We start from the raw sequence: 21,856 nt of genomic DNA, 5'->3' as shown, positions 1-21,856 counted from the left end.
GGTACCCAATCTCTCCAATATGTCTGCCATATCCTTATTAACATGCATGAAACCAAGGCTTTTACGGTTGCAGAAGTCAACAAATGAGAGTACCTGGCGAGTGGAGCTAGGCACCGCAGGACGTGTATTAACCTCTACATCACCAGAGGAACAGAGGAGAAGTAGGATAAGGGTACAGCTAAATGCTATACGAACTGGCCGTCTAGTACGTTCGGAACAGAGAGTAAAAGGAGCAGGTTCTGGGCATGATACCATAGATTCAAGGCACAGTGTACAGACAAAGGTAAGGTAGGATGTGAGTACATTGGGGGTAAACCTAGGCATTGAGTAATGATGAGAGAGATATAGTCTCTAGAGACGTTTAAACCAGGTGATGTCATGGCATATGTAGGAGGTGGAACAACATGGTTGGTTAAGGCATATTGAGCAGGGCTAGAGGCAAGTCTGTTTGTGCCTCTTCGTGCGGTGACGTCGATAGACCAGTCATGGAGTTAGTAGGGTTCCAAGTAGCTCTAGGTAGCTAGCAGGCATAACAGGTTAGCAGAATGGGTCTTCAGCCGGCGTCACACCTGAGGGGCCTGTTGGAATCCTCGGGCATATTACGTCGGTATTCCAGTCGTAGAGGATCGGCGGGGTTCCATGCCCCGTACCGGCAGTAGAAGGGGTCCGGATATTGTAGCCCAGGAGTGGGCTTCAGTGGTAGCACAGAAGCCCTGGCCGGGCTAGCTTCAGGCTAATTGGTGCTTGCTCCGGGATGGAAACGCTAGCCAGGAGTGGTCACCCGGGATTGCGGTTAGCTAGTTGCGAAGATCCAGATGAAAATGTTCAGAGTTTGCGGTAGGAATCGCGGGATTTGGAGAGAAATGGGTCCGTTATGCTCTGGTTTGAGTCACGTTGTTCAAACTAGCGAGAGCTTTCCAACCTAAAGGTTAGCTGATGACTGCTAGCAATGGTTTGCTAACTGATAGCTGGTAGGTAGTTAGCTGGCTAGCTTCAGTTGAGGGATTCCAGATCCGAAGTAAATATAAATACTTTCGAAAAAAGCAGATCCACGCCACATTGGGTGAGGCGGGTTGCAGGAGAGTATTTAGAAGTTGAGGTTTAGGAAAATATTTAAAAAATATATGCGAAGAAAAAGATGTAAAATATATATATACAAGGAACACGACAGGACAAAAGACAAAGACGTCTGACTGCTATGCCATTCCTTACATGTAACGAATTACATGTAATCCATTGCTCCCCAACCCTGTCCTTACTGAAGTATTCCCAGTTTGTCATTTATCAACTTTAACAGATCGCTTTCCACCCTTACCAGTCCCGGTGGTGAAAAGCATAAATCGTCTGTATCCGTCAAGGAGCCACGTTTTTTGGGGGAAGATTGATTCTCCTCGTTTACTCTGTCACGTCTGAGTGTTGCTTGTTTTCTTAATATTTGTTGATACTTTTCTCTTGCCTTATGATTTGTTTTCTGTTGTTATCCAGATTGAAGGTTATTACCTACAAGTATATGATGTGCTAATATTTAGTCCAATTTACTGACATTGAATATTATGTTTTTATCTTGAGGCGATCTGCACCGCTGTGTTCAGTCATCATCTTGAGAAATTATTGGCACAAAAGCTGATCTGATTGGTCAAAAAAAAATATCAGAATTGTGCTGCCTGTGTAAACATAGCCATAAATATTCAGACTATCATGCTCCCATGGAGTGTGTTAATATCTCAGTTTAGAAATCTCAAATGGCATTAGTAACTTTTCGGGTTGGGGCTTAATGCCTGTGGAGAGCCATTTTAGATAGGCCCACTAATCTAATCAATGGCTGCCATTAACCCCCATGCATGTCTAAATCAATCTTGCAATTATCTCCACGGAGGACTGTTATTGTATTATGCTTAGATTAATCCCCTTTTGTTTCCTTTTACCCAGTCCAAGTCTGTGTAATCTGTTTGCGCTACAACTGAGGGCTCGTTCATGCAAGAAATTGTTTTGGGCGCTTCTCAGTAAAGGAATAACTTAAAGTGTCAGGAATCCTACTGGTTTGGTTGAAATGATTGACACTGTAATCTACATGTAGGCTATGATGTATATTATTAAAGCAATAAGACACAAGGGGGCGTGGTATATGGCAAATATACTTCAGCTAAGGGATTTTCTTATGCACAACGCAGCCCTTAGCCGTGGTGTATAGGCCATATACCATACCCACTGATGTGCCTTAATGCTATTGTAAACTGGTTACCAACGTAATTAGAGCAGTAAAAATAAACGTTTTGTCATACTGGTGGTATAAGGTCTGATATACCACGGCTGTCAGCCAGTCAGTATTCAGTGCTGGAACCACCCGGTTTATAATATTCCTTTTAGCACTCAAATGATGCATTTCATATATGTTCATCTAATAAGGCCATAATAAATAACAGTTTTCAGGTACACATCCCGCAAAGTATACCTCTGCTTGTCTTCAGCATGCACTTGCAGATACAATAAAGACTTGAATATATTCCATGTCTGGGCTAAATAATAAATTGTATATGGCTTAAAAAACACACAAAAAATGTAGTCATGACTATCTAAAATGTTTTTCTGAACTGTTTTTGAAGGCCTTTACAAGGTTTTACACTACATTATTTCTCATTTCAATGGCCTCTAATGGTATACAATCTGGAAATAGGATTGAGCCCAATTTCAAATTCTCCCATGTGTTAAATCATATATAATCCTAATAGAACATAGCTGAAAATCTGTCGTAAGATTTAATTCACTAAAAACAGGGAGAAAATTACTGAGAGAGCCCTATCAGAGTTGCTGAGGAAAAGCTCCTCTTTGTAAAATGACTTCAATAGGCTTTCGTGAGTCCAGCCCAAGAAAAGACAATTTCTGAAAGACAGCCAATATAGTTCCCTTTTAGAATCTCATCCATAATGCATTGCAGGTGATTTGTTCCAGGCAGACATTACGGGTCTATTATCGTCCTGCACATGGAAGTGAAGTTGTACTTTTTGACTTTGTCATCACACTCCAGCCTCCTCTGACAAGAAGGAACGCTACAGATGAGCATGCAATATTCATGTCTGTCTTAAATGACTGGCAAACTGATTCAATACATCATTATTTTGGACTGGGATTTGATATTTTGGTATTGGTATTTTATTAGGATCCTCATTAGCTGTTGCAAAAGCAGCAGCTACTCTTCCTGGAGTCCGACATTTGAATGGCATTTATTGCAGCACAATGGATTTTATTTGGCAAACAGACACACAGATGATTCAGGAGTTTCAGATGTGTTGAAGGAATCTGTTGAGCAGGGACAAAGCTCAAACATGCAATTTTTACAGGGTAGGTGATCTATTAGGCTGGTATTCAACAAATAGTAAAGTATTGAATAAACATAATTATCTTAATTACATCTATCAAATGACCAAATGTGGTGATATAAGAGCACATTAATATAAGAGCACAGTGCCAGGCCTGATGCCTCACAGTGCCCAGTGCCAAGTCTGATGACTCACAGAACACAGTGCCAGGCCTGATGCCTCACAGAGCACAGTGCCAGGCCTGATGCCTCACAGAGCACAGTGCCAGGCCTGATGCCATAGGCAGAGAAGACACCCAGAGGCTGCTGTTTGGACAAGAGGCTGCTGCTGGTAAGAGGGCAACATATAGGTACAGGCAGATGCCTATTGTGACAAAATGCAGTATGTACTTGGACAAGAGCATATCAAGTAAGGTGTAGAAAAAGTAAAACAATGAGGTTATCCAACTGACAATATAATCATTCCTGGAGCTATGTACTGTCAGTCACTTGTTTTACTGACCAGGTGGAGAATCAAGCAATTGTGAATGTTGAATGTTATTCCATGTGATACCCTATTGACACTTTCACTGCCTCAATATCTTACACTTTGGCTTGAATGCCATCAAAATGTAACCTGCTAGAACTAAAGAGGATAACTTTAGCAATATAGATGATTTCTATCATATTACCAGCAGTGAGTTAGGAATATGTTTTCCTTCTTCATTCTCATTTTAATTGCCCTAATGATAGGCGGCTGGGAGCCCACTGTTACCACTCAATATAGTGTATTCAGTATAATAGAAGTGCTTTAAACTATCACTAATTTCCATTATTCATCAAGGAGCTCTTTTAGTGCAAACCCAACAGTGCTTAATTTAGAATGCAGAGTCAAGGCACATCGCTCGCTGTTTCTTAGACCAATTTAAAATGTTCTGTTTACATGTATTATTTTAGTGAAAAAATTGAATAATAATAATAATCTTTTCAGAGAGATTCAGTTTTTGTGTTTTCACTGCCCGTGTGCATCTGGGTGCAAAATGAGCAGTTAGTATTTTTGCATCAAGAAGACCCACAGACAACTCCTTAAGAGGCCAACTGAGAAGTTGCAGCTCGAAAGAGCAGAGCTGAGGGAGGTTATCTATAGTTTGACACATTCCACTAGATTCTGTCGGATAATAAGTACAAAGCATCGTTTTTTAAGGTGACAAGCTTTAGTCTGTGGGAAGCAAACTCAGAAGTCTATTTCCTTGGTGCTAAAGCTCCCAAGGAATAATCTATTTTTAAAAAAAGCTCTGACTAGCTGTTTGAATGGATTATCGATTAAATGGCAGCTGCCAATATCAGATAAGACGGTGGATGACTCCCAAATTGCACCCTATTCCCTACATAGTGCACTGCGTTTGACCAGAGCCCTTTGGGATGCAACCTGTGTCTGACTGAATCACACGCTTCTTCTGGTGGTGGTGAACCTCACTCTGAGCCCATGACGCTTGACTGGTGAAGACTAACAGAGCGTTAAGACGCTGATGGCCTTTCCCTCTCAGTGGTTCTCAAACACATTACTGGGACGCATTATCCCAGCATGTATGTCTTGGCAAAGTTGTGTCCATTCTTGAGCCTTCCTGCACCTAACCACAACAGTCTTCAGGCTTCCTGCATGCTGTTAGATAAAGGGAAAGAACACAGGACATTTAGATAAAACCAGAGTGAGGAGCTAAACCCACACCTGCCAGGTAAAGCGCCCAGGAAAGAGGGAAGTCAAGCAGGAAAAGTGTCTTTCAAACTCTTTGAGACTTCTGTCTTTCATATCACTTCGCTCTACACCTGGCTGGAGCCAAGAGTTCAAACTAAAATAAGAACTGAACTTCTGAAAGAAACTATTCCAAGTTTCAGGAAGTTGAGGGCAGAATCTGGGCTATGGCAGTTGAGTTGGGTCAGTGATTTGGAAGATACTGCGCAACTACCTTCGGGACCCACACTGAGTCGTCTCACCCACATCTCATGCAGTTCTGTAAATTACTGACTAGCTATGACTGTTTGTTTTAGCAGTACAGTTCTGTAAATGACTGACTAGCCATGCCTGTTTGTTTTAGCAGTACATGGATGTAAATGACTGACTAGCCATGTCTGTTTGTTTTAGCAGTACATGGATGTAAATTACTGACTAGCTATGACTGTTTGTTTTAGCAGTACAGTTCTGTAAATGACTGACTAGCCATGTCTGTTTTTTTTAGCAGTACATGGATGTAAATGACTGACTAGCTATGCCTGTTTGTTTTAGCAGTACAGTTCTGTACATTACTGACTAGCCATGCCTGTTTGTTTTTAGCAGTACATGGATGTAAATTACTGACTAGCTATGCCTGTTTGTTTTAGCAGTACAGTTCTGTACATTACTGACTAGACATGCCTGTTTGTTTTAGCAGTACATGGATGTACATTACTGACTAGCCATGCCTGTTTTTTTAGCAGTACATGGATGTACATTACAGACTAGCCATGCCTGTTTGTTTTAGCAGTACATGGATGTAAATTACTGACTAGCCATGAATGTTTGTTTTAGCAGTACATGGATGTAAATTACTGACTAGCCATGCCTGTTTGTTTTAGCAATACAGTTCTGTACATTACTGACTAGCCATGACTGTTTTTTTTTTAGCAGTACACTGATGTAAATGACTGACTAGCTATGCCTGTTTGTTTTAGCAGTACATGGATGTACATTACAGACTAGCCATGCCTGTTTGTTTTAGCAATACAGTTCTGTACATTACTGACTAGCCATGACTGTTTTTTTTTAGCAGTACACTGATGTAAATGACTGACTAGCTATGCCTGTTTGTTTTAGCAGTACATGGATGTACATTACAGACTAGCCATGCCTGTTTGTTTTAGCAGTACATGGATGTACATTACTGACTAGCCATGCCTGTTTGTTTTAGCAGTACATGGATGTAAATTACTGACTAGCTATGCCTGTTTGTTTTAGCAGTACAGTTCTGTACATTACTGACTAGCCATGCCTGTTGTTTTTTAATAGTACAGTTATGTACATTACTGACTAGCCACGCCTGTTTGTTTTAGCAGTACAGTTCTGTACATTACTGACTAGTTATGCCTGTATGTATTAGCAGCACAGTTCTGTACATTACTGACTAGCTATGCCTGTTTGTTTTAGCAGTACATGGATGTAAATTACTGACTAGCCATGAATGTTTGTTTTAGCAGTACATGGATGTAAAGTATTGACTAGCTATGACTGTTTGTTTTAGCAGTACAGTTCTGTACATTACTGACTAGCCATGCCTGTTTGTTTTAGCAGTACATGGATGTAAATTACTGACTAGCTATGCCTGTTTGTTTTAGCAGTACAGTTCTGTACATTACTGACTAGCCATGACTGTTTTTTTTAGCAGTACAAGGATGTACATTACTGACTAGCTATGCCTGTTTGTTTTAGCAGTACAGCTCTGTACATTACTGACTAGCCATGCCTGTTTGTTTTTAGCAGTACATTGATGTAAATTACTGACTAGCCAAGCCTGTTTATTTTAGCAGTACATGGATGTAAATTACTGACTAGCCATGCCTTTTTGTTTTAGCAGTACAGGGGATGGACACTCAATCATAGAAGCACTGAGATTCTCAGGAATTCCGAAGGAGGTGGACCTGTCTTTTGAGTGATGGTGTCCTGTGGCTGAAACGGAACCTTCATATGACACTTATTGGGGGAGAACAAGTAGGGTAATTCTGATTGTGTGTGTGTGTCAGGTCCACTGTTGCTGACTTCACAGATGTTTCTCTCCAGGCCCACATCGACCCAGACCACTGTTACAATGAACAAGTCTTATTACAGGAAACAGAGACAGTCACGCTGTGAGCTCATTGGGTTTTATCAGTGTTATTAAGACGTCCTGCAGGCACCAGCTCTGAGAACCTGTAGCGATGCAGGCCAGGATATGGATAAGCCATTTATGACCTGCCTAGAACTCATGCCTCAAACTCTGAATAATTCAGCAGTCCCATCCCTACCCAGATTTTCCCCTCTCTGCTATGGCTCCTGCTCTGCAGCATTCAGACCAGCGCCCCATGAAAAGCATGGCACGCCACTGGAGAGAGGCTGAAAGTGTTGCTATTCGTTTGTTCACAGGCGAATGGATGACATTTTAACATCAATGTACATTACCCACAACAGGCACAGTGGAGTGTGTAAGGTCTCTAGAATCCATGCCCTCATAGTTACAGGACCTTAACTACCTCAGGAAATGTGCATGAACATAGAGGCATTACATTGAACAAGCCGATGAAAAAGGAGAAATTCTACAAGGCCTGCAACTGGTAGAGTCTGGTAGTAAGGTCAACATGACTAAAGGTTGTTTTTCCACTTCATCGTAATGAAACACCTCACCTTATAGGCATAGACAAAGTCATCCACCCCTTTGGCTTTGGAGCAAAGCCCTTCACTGCACATACACAGGATGCTCATAGACGAGCGGTGCAGGGCCGAGAAGAGCCTGAACGTGTCATCCCAGTCCAACGCTCTAACCACTAGGCTCCCCCGCCCCCAAACTTAGTCAGTCCAATCCACACATGGCCGTGACTCACACTCCACGCTTGTGCAAGTTACGCAATGGTCACACTCTTATCGCCAGTAAAACTCATTCCACTTGGTGGAGCAGTGAACCCTCTCTTTTTCACCACATAAGCAGCTTCAATTACAGATGCCTGTCAACCTGATTTCCATGCATGGGTGAAGCAGGCATTGAAAAGATAGAGGCCTATAACTGATATCTGACCTTTTGCAATAGCAAAGCAGATTAAGGCTTCACTGAAAGTGATTTGTCCTTTTTTTAAATGACCCCTGGTGATCCTTTTTCCTATTATAGTAACCAAGCAAATGACATAGAGTCCAACAAACGTGCATAGGGCTATCATAGATAGACTATTAACGTTCATTGTATATGAAAGCATTGGAAATGGACGAAAGCACTGTCATGCAGAAACAAAGACATGTTTGTGAAAAAGCATTGTTGGTGGAACAGCTAAGGGTGAAAAGGACACACTGTTTGGAGTTTCAAAGTTACCACAGCTTTGTGGACTACTCAGTAAGATCACCTTGCCTTACTGTAGGCAGCAGTCTGAAGAGAGGTGGAAACTCTGCTATTTTTATCTATAAATAGCTGCCAGGTGGTGTTGTGTTCAGAATACTTGTGGGGATAAACATGTGAGTATCTATCACGGCACTAAACACAATCTATCGCTTTCAGTCGTATCTCTGTTTGGCATACAGCAATAACCACTGCACCCAACTCAAACAAACACTGCTCCACAGTGTCTGAAGCTATGTTCTGAACAGGCTGTTAGACAACCTTGGGGTTTCTTTATCTCTTTTCTTTTTCAGGGCAACATCAGAGATAATGTTGATCATTAGTTGCTAACTTTTTTGAAATCATGTGATCTGCTTGTGTTGTTAGAGGTAATTGTGTGTAATTTGAGCGAGGCCTTTTTACAAATCAAGGGAGGCTAATCAAATCAAATGTTATTTGTCACGTACACATGCTTAGCAGATGTTATTGCGGGTGTAGCGAAACACAAGCATTTCGATACACCCGCAATAACATTGCTAAACATGTGTATGTGACAAATAAGATGTGGACTACTGATTTTATGTGTGTCATTTGTGGGTCAGTCCACCCAGGCCATTATTCTCCACAATTAACTTATGTTTTCCCCATACTTTTAAAAATACAATTTCCCTAAGACATTAAAGTCCTTCACACCTATACAACTCTGCCCCAATTATTCCTCTCCCTCTGGGTTGCTGAAACGATGAATGACGCAGACTTTGGCTGTTCTCTTATTATCCTCCATGCATGCCCGAAGCTAGCTCTACCTGAATTATTAACGAGGCCTACATCTGAAGCTAGCTCTACCTGAATTATTAACGAGGCCTACATCTGAAGCTAGCTCTACCTGAATTATTAACGAGGCCTACATCTGAAGCTAGCTCTACCTGAATTATTAACAAGGCCTACATCTGAATCTAGCTCTACCTGAATTATTAACGAGGCCTGCATCTGAAGCTAGCTCTACCTGAATTATTAACAAGGCCTACATCTGAAGCTAGCTCTACCTGAATTATTAACGAGGCCTACATCTGAAGCTAGCTCTACCTGAATTATTAACGAGGCCTACATCTGAAGCTAGCTCTACCTGAGTTATAGACGAGGCCCACATCTGAAGCTAAGTCTACCTGAATTATAGACAAGGCCCACATCGGAAGCTGGGTCTTCCGGATCAGTTACTCTTCTGCTATTTCTTCTGTTACCAATAATATTTACACGTTAACAGCATCTTCTTATTACAATTATTTTAATTATTTTTACATTTGAGCCATTTAGCAGATGCTCTTATCCAGAGTGACTTACAATTAGTGCATTCATCTTAAGATAGCTAGGAAGACCAGACAATCGGATCAAGTACATTTCCCCTCAACAAGGCATTATCAGCAAAGTCGGTGCTAGCAGAACAAGAGAAGTGCTTTTTACAACATATTAGCTTCCAAAATGTAAGTAGGTATATTTCAGGACCCTGTCTTTCAAAGATAATTCAAGGGTTTAAACACTGTTTCCCATGCTCGTTCAATGAACCATAAACAATTCATGAACATGCACCTGTGGAACAGTCATTAAGACACTGACAGCTTACAGACGGTAGACAATTAAGGTCACAGTTTTGAGAACTTAGGACACTAAAGAGGCCTTTCTACTGACTCTGAAAAACACGAAAAGATAGATGCCCAGAGTCCTTGCTCATCTGTGTGAACGTGCCTTAGGAATCCTGCAAGGGGAATGAGGACCTCAGATGTGGCCAGGGCAATAAATTGCAATGTCCGTACTGTGAGACGCCGAAGACAGTGCTACAGGGAGACAGGACGGACAGCTGATCGTACTCGCAGTGGCGATGTGTAATAACACCTGCACAGGATCGGTACATCTGAACATCACACCTGCGGGACAAGTACAGGATGGCAACAACAACTGCCCGAGTTACACCAGGAACGCACAATCCCTCCAACAGTGCTCAGACTGTCCACAATAGGCTGAGAGAGACTGGACTGAGGGCTTGTAGGCCTGTTGTAAGGCAGGTCCTCACCAGACAACACCGGCAACAACGTCGCCTATGGGCACAAACCCACCGTCGCTGGACCAGACAGGACTGGCAAAAAGTGCTCTTCACTGACCAGGTGCGGTTTTGTCTCAACAGGCGTGATGGTCGGATTCGCGATTATCGTTGAAGAAATGAGCGTTACACCGAGGCCTGTACTCTGGAGCGGGATCAATTTGGAGGTGGTCTGTCATGGTCTGGGGTGGTGTGTCACAGCATCATTGGACTGAGCTTGTTGTCATTGCAGGCAATCTCAACGATGTGCGTTACAGGGAAAACATTCTTCATGTGGTACCCTTCCTGCAGGCTCATCCTGACATGACCCTCCAGCATGACAATGCCACCAGCCATACTGCTCATCCTGTTCGTGATTTCCTGCAAGACAGGAATGTCAGTGTTGGCCAGCGAAGAGCCCGGATCTCAATCCCATTGAGCACGTCTGGGACCTGTTGGATCGGAGGGTGAGGGCTAGGGCCATTCCCCCCAGAAATGTCCAGGAACTTGCAGGTGCTTTGGTGGAAGAGTCTGGTAACAATTTTCACAGCAAGAACTGGCAAATCTGGTGCAGTCCATGAGGGGTAGATGCACTGCCGTATTTAATGCAGCTGGTGACCACTCCCGATATTGACTACTACTTTAGATTTTGTTCAGGGACACATTATTCGATTTCTGTTAGTCACATGTCTTTGGAATTTGTTCAGTTTATGTCTCAGTTGTTGAATCTTGTTACGTTCATACAAATATTTACACATGTTGTTGGCTGAAAATTAACGCAGTTGACAGTGAGAGGATGTTTCATTTTTTGCTGAGTTTACCCAGAGTGCATTGAGTGAATGTTGAGCTTTGTTTTATCAGCTAATAAAGGACTTTTCTTTTTTAATTCTATTATTAAATCAAATTCTATTTGTCACATACACATGGTTAGCAGATGTTAATGCGAGTGTAGCGAAATGCTTGTGCTTCTAGTTCCGACAATGCAGTAATAACCAGTAATCTAACCTAACAATTCCAAAACTACTACCTAATACACACAAGTGTAAAGGGATAAAGAATATGTACATAAAGATATATGAATGAGTGATGGTACAGAACGGCATAGGCAAGATGCAGTAGATGGTATCGAGTACAGTATATACATATGAGATGAGTAATGTAGGGTATGTAAACAAAGTGGCATAGTTTAAAGTGGCTAGTGATACATGTATTACATAAAGATGCAGTAGATGATATAGAGTATAGTATATACATATACATATGAGATGAGTAATGTAGGGTATGTAAACATTATATTAAGTAGCATTGTTTAAAGTGGCTAGTGATATATTTTTACATCAATTTCCATCAATCCATCAATTTCCATCAATTTCCATTCAATCAATTTCCATATTATTATGATTTTTCAGGGGGTGCTGCAGCACCCTCAGCATCCCTACTTCCCGCGGCTATGCCCCAGAGTACACATTAAAGAGGACTAAGATTGGTTATTTTAAATAGGACTATATGTGAAAACACCCTACGTCTATCCGAGGTATAGACGAGGCATACATCTGAAGTTAGGTCTTCCTGAAGTACTGTATAGACAAAGCCCACATTACCTTAGTCTCCGTCAAGGTTCTGCACCCACTTGCACTGACTTGCATGCAGAAACACACACACACACAACTTTGTGTGGATTTGTCATCGAGTGCTGTGTGAGAGGTCCTGCTCTGTAATGCTCTGCTCTCACCTCTGACAGGCTGATGTCTGCTGACGTACGTCAGAGTGGGCGCCAGCACACATATGGTATAATTGAATCCCTGATGCCACTCTCACTCTTCCCTATCTCTCTCTCCAGTCTCCTTTTCTAGAAGTTTCCATTTCGGCTCTGCCTGTGTCTATGTGTGTGTGTGTATGCGGCAGCAGGCAGAAACAGGTGTGTGTGTGTGGGCTGAGTGAAGCAATGAGCTATTGCAAACTCAAACAGTCAGACATGCTTCATCACCCTCCCTTGTACTCTGTTGACTTGAGTGACATGTCATCCACAAAATATGTTTAAGCCGCTCACATGCCTAGATTGGACATGCTTCTACGATCTTGTAGTCTATTTGAAGACAGACAGCACTCGTATATTTTTTTTCGCTTCATACTTTTTAGAGTTCTAGGAAAGTACAACTCTCTGACGGGGGAATGGTGATCAGTTGACAAAGAGCCGTGCTTCTTCAAATAAGGTTACTCTTGTGAAACTATGAGGCTCCTACTCTCGTCTCTGGACAAACAGAAAATAAAATTCCCAAATTAAAATTATTTTCATTTACTATCCAGACCTGCCTGTATCATCAGTCTGATTTACTGGAATGAATCTGAAAATTATAGTTATGTTTCTGGAACAATAAATGTCAAAGGTTTTTTGCTGACACCTGCTTTCTATTCCACTGATTGACCTAGTGGCTGTGGCTGGCATTCCATTGCAGGAAATATGAGAAGCAGTCTCCTCCACAGCGAAAGCTTCAAGCGGACCCCCCAGCCTGCCAGGAGAATCCCCAGTCATGGGACCATACATGGAGCTCAGGGATAAGCTAAGTCCTTTATTTCATTAGGTATAAAATGCACAGAGTATGAAAACCAGCCTTGCATCTCCTACGTCTGAGAGGAGTTATTAATAGCCCCCCCCCCCCCACACTCCTGTTGCCGCCCAGTACATTACTTTACTTCAAGTATTCATTGATTGAAATTTCCCTCAACCCTTTTTTTTAACAGGTCCTAAATCAGATGCTGATGTAATAGTGGCTTGATGAGCCCTCCCGTTCTGTGTACAGAGAACATTGGATGAAAGGTGGTCTGACCCACCTTCCCACTCCCCTCAATCTCTATTCCCCTCCAGACGAAGAGAAGGATGAAAATACCCGCCTGAGATACTATCCGTCTTATTAATGAAGGGGAAATAATGACTTGGTATGGGTAATGAGTTTGGTGAGAAATGCTGGGATTAGAGTGACAACAAATGTATGCAGCCATGTACAGAATGAGATGGCTGTTCAGTGCTGTGGCCATTGAGATAACTCCCAGATGGAGTTAGTTCCACTCCCTCAACAGGGAAGATTCTACTTTAATTTCTTTGTTGAAAGGATCTCAATGGAGCCGAGGTGTGTTACTCCATCTGTTATAAAATGTTTGTAGGACATTTACAGTATCACAGTGAGGGGACCTGTGTGTGTGTGTGTGTGTGTGTGTGTGTGTGTGTGTGTGTGTGTGTGTGTGTGTGTGTGTGTGTGTGTGTGTGTGTGTGTGTGTGTGTGTGTGTGTGTGTGTGTGTGTGTGCGTGTGTGCGTGCGGGGCACAGTTGGATAAATATGCATTATTCGAGGCGTCTGATCGTGTTTTAATGAGCTCCATAGAGTGGTTTGTTTTGATGTTCTACAGAAAACTGGTGCATCTGTTGTTCTGTGTCTGCGTGTGCACCATCACGTGCATGTCTTGTGCTGTGCCGTCTTTAGGTTCTTTATACTTGTGCTATGACATCAAACTGTCCCAAACAGAGCAGTATGCTGAGTGTGAGGGGTCATGTGTGGTCCTTATGATTAAGTGAGAGATTGGTGGGGGGGGGGTTCTCACCTGTTTATAGTAACAAACCTCCTTGGACCACATCCCAAGCCAGGGAGAAGAGGAGCAAATATTCACAAAGAGAGGAGCTATGATAGATGTGCTGAGATCTATCCTCCGCTGCTCTGCATCAGTGCCACACACACACACACACACACACACACACACACACACGCACACACGCGCACACACACACACACACACACACACACACACACACACACACACACACACAGCATCAATGCCATTCACCACATCTTGCCACAGTGAAAGCCTCTTAACACCCAACAACAAGAGACACCATGCCATGTCGGACGAAAGAGCAGCAACATCAACGGGACCAGGACCTTATGAATCCTGTATGTAGAGCTGAATAAAAAAACACACTTCAGCTTGGAGGTGTGAGACAAGATGATGCAGAGAAGGGATAGACAGATGGGGTCCTTTCTAATGAACTACTGTAGCCATGCCTGTTCTCCAATCCCTTGGTAAGGCTGGAGGAGGGGAGAGGAACAAGAGGAAATGGATTCCACAGGGAAGCAGCAAAGTCATGCCCCTAGCCAAGACTGATGCAGTGGACCATGGCAGAGGAACACAGAGCAGACTAGCCCTCCAAAAGCATGCCAGCGGTAAATAGACAAAATAATGACCATCACCCCCTAACTGCCTTGGGGCGGCTGTGACTGACTATACATGCATCACTAGACTATACACACACCCCCCACCCCACCCCAAAATATTTGACAAATTTAAATCCCTCTCCACTCCTCTTGCCATGTATACAGTATAGAGAAGTTGCTGGCTGCCAGGCTCTTAACATCTGAACAGTCCTTCCCGTGTGTGTGTGTGTATGTGTGTGTGTGTGCGTGTGTGTGTGTGTGTGTGTGTGTGTGCGTGTGTGTGTGTGTGTGTGTGTGTGTGTGTGTGTGTGTGTGTGTGTGTGTGTGTGTGTGTATGTGTGTGTGTGTGCGTGTGTGTGTGTGTGTGTGTGTGTGTGTGTGAATCTGCCTGGGAAGCGGACTCTGTTATGTAAGCCCCAGGTGGCCGTTGTTGTCCTGGACAGAGTTATCACCAAGGGGACAACTTCCTAGGTCCCCCTGCACCACACCTCCTTTTCTTCCCACGTCATACGCTTGTGAGAGGCTGAGCGACTGAGACATGCTCTGTAGGAGGGATGGTATGGCAGACAAGAGGAGTGTAAGAAATGTCAATAAATCCAGGGGCCAACTCCTCTTAAAGCATCCTTTAAACTGAATACCTAGAAGCTGGAATGGTTATGCCAACAACAGAAGCTGTCACAATGGCTTCACTGCATGGAAGGGAAACGATGAGACAGTGTGTGTAAAATATAAAACTCATTACTTAACAAACCTACCACAGTGTGAATGTATGAGAAGAATACACAGGCAGGCTGGGTATGCATCTACAGTATCACCACTGTTGTTGTTTTTTTTCCCCTTTCCTCTCCTCCCTCTCTCTTCTCCTCCCTCCCTCTCATCATATCCTGGGCTCTGCAGTGGTTTGGCTCCAACAGTCCCGCCCCCGAGGGGGTCTTACCACAGACCAACAGCATCATCTGCACACCTGGTGCACCAGGCGGGAGGAACACGCATGCTGCTTTCTGGTCCCTGCAGAAGCCCAGGAGGCAGCAGAGCAGCAGTACTGCAGTTCAGGCAACACTGCCATCTACTGGTAGATATATGTAAATGGAGCTGGGCTGATGACACGGTCACTAAGGCTGTCCATCTGGCTAGAACCAGATTGCCATTAGACATAAACCTTTTTCCATAATGAGAGCATGATGCTGATTGTTATTAGAGGATACATTCTGATGAAATCATAATACTGTATTAGCTACCATGCTACTATCATCAAGCTACTATCACCATGCTCCTAGCTAGCCACCCTCTTCACAGGTTGTCATTCATGCATATTTCATCTGGGATCATACAGCATACAAAAGTCAGGGGTCAAGAGATCACGCAAGGACTGCAATTCTACAACAGGGAGATTAAATGTGAAGGATTGTTGGAAACTTACACTACCTCTTATGAACTCACTCAGTTGAATCAATGTGCTTCTAGTATAGACTTTAAAAAAACGGTGTTCCGTATTTGATGTATAATGCTGAAATAAGCAATAAACAGCAGTTAACAAATTGCATATTCAGCCTTTGGATACATCCTGGCTTGGTGTTGGTTGGCATTTGCGGTTCAGAGAGGGACGTGCAAAATTAGCTTACCGTGATTGTCAGCCGCAGGCAGGGTAAGGTCAGAAATAGAATAATACAATAATAATACAAATATGCAAATAGGTTTTATTATTTAATGGCTTAGCCTACATGGACTGTTTCATACAATTGTTTAGGAATTTTATTTTACTTTGCAAACATTTATGAAACATTGTCTGATTAAGTATCACTGATGTTCCACATCCTACACAGGCTCAAATACCAAGCCTAAGTCCCCATCCCCAAATACATTCTTAACTTAATTCTTAACTTAAATAACTTTATTTTACATATGCCGACTCATCTTAAACAGGGATGTCCTCAGAAACCCTAGAATGATCACTAGGGCTCTCATAAGACACCAAACGGGAACCTGTAGTATGATGACCCCCATAGAGACCTGTAATAATCACCATTTAGACGGATGTGACAGTAATCTGTAATAGTAATCATCTATCCATCTGTGACATAGTAATCATCCATCCATCTGTGACATAGTAATCATCCACCTGTGACATAGTAATCATCCATCCATCTGTGACATAGTAATCATCCATCCATCTGTGACATAGTAATCATCCACCTGTGACATAGTAATCATCCATCCATCTGTGACATAGTAATCATCCACCTGTGACATAGTAATCATCCATCCATCTGTGACATAGTAATTATCCATCTGTGACATAGTAATCATCCATCCATCTGTGACATAGTAATCATCCATCCATCTGTGACATAGTAATCATCCATCTGTGACATAGTAATTATCCATCTGTGACATAGTAATCATCCATCCATCTGTGACATAGTAATCATCCATCCATCTGTGACATAGTAATCATCCATCCATCTGTGACATAGTAATCATCCACCTGTGACATAGTAATCATCCATCTGTGACATAGTAATCATCCATCCATCTGTGACATAGTAATCATCCATCCATCTGTGACATAGTAATCATCCATCTGTGACATAGTCATATGCAGACATCATTGATGCACCAATGAAATGACATGAGCCTCTGAAGGTTCTATACACAAGCCAAGTTTGCTATAGGTACCAAGGTTAGATCATGAATATTGTAATATGAATAAAATGTGGTCCTGACCTGGATGAATGAATCTAACACACAGACAGCCATGTTGTCAGGAACACTCTAGTGCAGTGGATACTTTGTAGGTTTGGCTCTTCATCCTCCTCTTCATCTCTCGGATCATCTGACAGATGGCCAGGGGGTAGCAGCAATACACTGTAGTCCAGTCCTCACAGACGCTGCCCTGCGTAACAAATCAGAATGAGTCTTTACGTAACAAATCAGAATCAGTCTTTATGTAACAAATCAGAATGAGTCTTTATGTAACAAATCAGAATGTGTCTTTACATAACAAATCAGAATGAGTCTTTACATAACAAATCAGAATGAGTCTTTACGTAACAAATCAGAATGAGTCTTTACATAACAAATCAGAATGAGTCTTTACATTACAAATCAGAATGAGTCGTTACATAACAAATCAGAATGAGTCGTTACATTACAAATCAGAATGAGTCTTTACGTAACAAATCAGAATGAGTCTTTACGTAACAAATCAGAATGAGTCGTTACATTACAAATCAGAATGAGTCGTTACATTACAAATCAGAATGAGTCTTTACGTAACAAATCAGAATGAGTCGTTACATTACAAATCAGAATGAGTCGTTACATAACAAATCAGAATGAGTCTTTACATTACAAATCAGAATGAGTCTTTACATTACAAATCAGAATGAGTCGTTACGTAACAAATCAGAATGAGTCGTTACATTACAAATCAGAATGAGTCTTTACGTAACAAATCAGAATGAGTCGTTACGTAACAAATCAGAATGAGTCGTTACATTACAAATCAGAATGAGTCGTTACATTACAAATCAGAATGAGTCGTTACATTACAAATCAGAATGAGTCTTTACGTAACAAATCAGAATGAGTCGTTACATTACAAATCAGAATGAGTGTTTACGTAACAAATCAGAATGAGTCGTTACATTACAAATCAGAATGAGTCGTTACGTAACAAATCAGAATGAGTCGTTACATTACAAATCAGAATGAGTCGTTACGTAACAAATCAGAATGAGTCGTTACATTACAAATCAGAATGAGTCGTTACATTACAAATCAGAATGAGTCGTTACATTACAAATCAGAATGAGTCTTTACGTAACAAATCAGAATGAGTCGTTACATTACAAATCAGAATGAGTCTTTACGTAACAAATCAGAATGAGTCGTTACATTACAAATCAGAATGAGTCGTTACGTAACAAATCAGAATGAGTCGTTACATTACAAATCAGAATGAGTCGTTACGTAACAAATCAGAATGAGTCGTTACATTACAAATGAGAATGAGTCGTTACATTACAAATCAGAATGAGTCGTTACATTACAAATCAGAATGAGTCTTTACGTAACAAATCAGAATGAGTCGTTACATTACAAATCAGAATGAGTCTTTACGTAACAAATCAGAATGAGTCGTTACATTACAAATCAGAATGAGTCGTTACGTAACAAATCAGAATGAGTCGTTACATTACAAATCAGAATGAGTCGTTACGTAACAAATCAGAATGAGTCGTTACATTACAAATCAGAATGAGTCTTTACGTAACAAATCAGAATGAGTCTTTACGTAACAATTCAGAATGAGTCTTTACGTAACAAATCAGAATGAGTCTTTACGTAACAAATCAGAATGAGTCTTTACGTAACAAATCAGAATGAGTCTTTACATTACAAATCAGAATGAGTCTTTACGTAACAAATCAGAATGAGTCGTTACGTAACAAATCAGAATGAGTCTTTACATTACAAATCAGAATGAGTCTTTACGTAACAAATCAGAATGAGTCTTTACATTACAAATCAGAATGAGTCGTTACATTACAAATCAGAAACAAATTTCCCACCGCATGCAATACAAAATAAAATATGGTGTACAGCCACGGCTGCGTAGACAGGAGGAAAGTAAATGTGAGGGAGTGAGTGACACATAATTTGTTGTCCAATAATTTGTTGTACATGATGTGCAACCTACATCTCTTGAAATAAATAGTGATACCGAATTGCTCTGAGAGAACACTGCTTTGGTCCCCATGACACCAGCAGGTCGTTAATGGATTCTAATAACACCCATTAACCCCCGTCATTATTGCGTAACAATCCTCACCTGTATCTTGTATCTCTCCCTGATGCCCACCCGCATGGCGAATGTGGAGCCAGGGAGCAGGGGCAGACACAGACACTCCCCGTACTGGTGGGCCAGACTCAGGTCCAAGCAACAGGGCACAAAGACCCCTAAGAGACCTGGGAAAAATGAGAGCGATACAGGGCTTAGGAAAACTAATTCTCCACAAGATAGTAGCAGTCGGTTATGGAAAACGTTTCCAATTTGAATACATGTTTAGCAACCCTACAGAGTATTGTAGATTGATATGGTATTATGCAAGAGAATCGTCATCTTTACAAAGTATCCTCTCTTTAACATTGGGTAACATTGAATGTCCTTAATTAACATAGGTAGAGCGTAAGAATGTAAGATAGGATAGGATAGCCATCCACCATCTGACTATTGTAGTTACTCAAACTGACAACTGTGACTTTTACACTTGAGTGTGTACAATGCAGTGTAATAACCCCAATGCTGTGTCTGCCTCACATGCGGTCCTGTCTCCACACACGTTGAACAGACTGCTGCTCCAATCCCCTCCTGTCTGAGTGATGGTGGTCACTGTTGTCGTGGTTACCCCCAGGCCAGGCTGCGTGAGCACAGGGAGTTTCATCGCAGCAGAAGCGGCACTCTGTGTGTTCCAGCTTTCTGTTCCTATGTCCGAGCCCCCGGCTTCCTCGTCCTCCTCATCACCTGGGGCCTGCTGCTTTGCAGCTTTGGTGACTGGTGCACAACTGAGATAAACAAGAAAGGAACTATAAAATGTAGAAATGAATGTAGGCTTAGCTGTGTTGCAATGCTGCTTAAGAACATCAGGCTTAAGAACATGTTGGAATGATTCATTACACCCAACAATGATTAGTGAGTAGTGATCTCTACTGATAAGGGCCTAACACTTACTGGACTGTGGTGACTATGGCTGTGGTATCCTCCATGCTGACGGCTGCTCCCAGCCAGGGAAGGAAGGGGAGACTGGTTGAGTTTCCCACTGAGACGAGGTGTACTACTCCAGAGAGGGCTGGAGCTCAGCGGCTGCTCTAGGAAGATAAGACATTTTGGGCCTCCTCTTCTAGGGGCTCATAACACCCTCTTAGTACAGCATGTGCGCTGCCACAGCAAACAAGGACAGAGCCGGCCTGTTCAAGACTGTCTGGAATGGAGCCTCTAATTCAAAGCGCAAATGCCACATTTCCACAGTGTAGGGGCCAAGGCCAAGGCTAGCCAGTAAGTTCATACTCCCAACACATGCATAAACGGGCAGCAGTGACAACGAGAAAATCATTGTCAAATTAAGAGGCAACACTTACCCGAATCACAGACAACAGCAAAGTGCTACCGCTTAGTCCTGGACACAAGTGAGCTGTCTGGCACACATCCTCCTGATCACTTTTTTGCTTTTTGGTGCACAGTGCTGGTATGAGAATCGGCTGGGGGAGGCTTGTGGTAAAATAAGAAACATCTCACCCGGTTTCTCTGAACAGCCGAGGACATTTCCTGCTGAGTGAGAGCAAAATGCAGAACATCCATTGTGTAGTGTTTATAGAAACAGAGGCAGACTGGGTTTCAAATGCATGACTGATTTCCAAGGGGGATTTAATTAGCAGTGCTCATACTGCCAGTAGATGGCTACAGTCCATTACAGAGATGTTTTTCATGTGATTCACGCCAAACTGGTAACCTAGAAGACCACTGCAGAGGGAGTTTAATGTGGTCGTATGTCGCAATATGAATGAAAAGAAAGAAATGCACCACCCAATTACATAAAAATGTGTTTATTCAAACTTGAACAATTATGCCAGAATATTTTTTGTTTTGTTGACACATTTGTGGAAATTATTAATTGTATACGGTAGTTACTGGACATATAAGTACCGCTGAAGAGATGTTCAGAAGACACCTTTGCCTGGAACCCCTCAACATATGAATACAAAATATATGTCTTGTAACTAGTGTAAAGAGACCGTAGGCAGAGGGCTGTACAGGTATGCTCAAGAGGAGCTTTATTCCGTCTGTACTTTAGCACATAATGGCAGACACTGAGCCGATTGAAACAACATAATTACATTTAATTTCACATAAGATGAGAGGACGAAGGTACACATTCTATTGTACAACCACTTCAATAGAAAAGGTAAAGGCAAGACTTGTGCCTGTGTCACGACTTCCGCCGAAGTCGGCTCCTCTCTTTGTTCGAGCGGCGTTCGGCGGTCGACGTCACCGGCTTTCTAGCCATCACCGCTCCATTTTTCATATATCCATTTGTTTTGTCTTGTTCCCTGCACACCTGGTTTTCATTCCCCAATCAATCTACATGTATTTATTCCTCTGTTCCCCATCATGTCTTTGTTTGTGTTACGT

General features: G+C 42.1%; 2 protein-coding genes across 3 annotated transcripts in view; both read right to left on the bottom strand.

The window, feature by feature from the left end:
* Positions 1 to 12,346, bottom strand: part of LOC110533346 (glutaredoxin domain-containing cysteine-rich protein 2) — a 40,620-nt gene extending 28,274 nt beyond the window's left edge. Inside the window, exon 1 of one of the 2 annotated variants that reach the window (XM_036989702.1) lies at positions 12,061 to 12,346. The gene's annotated coding sequence lies outside the window, so the exon portion shown is untranslated. The remainder of the gene's footprint in view (positions 1 to 12,060) is intronic. The other variant, XM_021617458.2, reaches the window with a different exon arrangement.
* Positions 12,347 to 16,363: 4,017 nt separating this feature from the next.
* On the bottom strand, positions 16,364 to 21,783 carry plac8l1 (PLAC8 like 1). Its single transcript, XM_036989701.1, has 5 exons — positions 20,806 to 21,783; positions 20,399 to 20,530; positions 19,988 to 20,232; positions 19,499 to 19,635; positions 16,364 to 17,557 (listed from the first exon to the last, which is right to left on the bottom strand). The coding sequence occupies exons 2-5, from the start codon at positions 20,431 to 20,433 to the stop codon at positions 17,426 to 17,428; spliced, it is 549 nt and encodes a 182-aa protein (XP_036845596.1). The 5' UTR covers positions 20,434 to 20,530; positions 20,806 to 21,783; the 3' UTR covers positions 16,364 to 17,425.
* Between the last annotated feature and the right edge of the window lie 73 nt (positions 21,784 to 21,856).

This window comes from Oncorhynchus mykiss, chromosome 10 (assembly GCF_013265735.2).
Source record: "Oncorhynchus mykiss isolate Arlee chromosome 10, USDA_OmykA_1.1, whole genome shotgun sequence".
Lineage (NCBI taxonomy): Eukaryota > Metazoa > Chordata > Actinopteri > Salmoniformes > Salmonidae > Oncorhynchus > Oncorhynchus mykiss.
Note: the sequence above shows the minus strand (reverse complement) of the source record. Positions and strands in the feature narration are given on the sequence as shown.

Excerpts from the sequence above, each read along its gene's own strand:
- plac8l1 (XM_036989701.1), bottom strand. The coding sequence starts at position 20,433 with ATGGAGGATACCACAGCCATAGTCACCACAGTCCA. Across the intron at positions 20,233-20,398 it reads GCCATAGTCACCACAGTCCA|TTGTGCACCAGTCACCAAAG; the intron begins GTAAGTGTTAGG and ends TGTTTATCTCAG. Across the intron at positions 17,558-19,498 it reads GGGAGAGATACAAGATACAG|GGCAGCGTCTGTGAGGACTG; the intron begins GTGAGGATTGTT and ends TTTGTTACGCAG.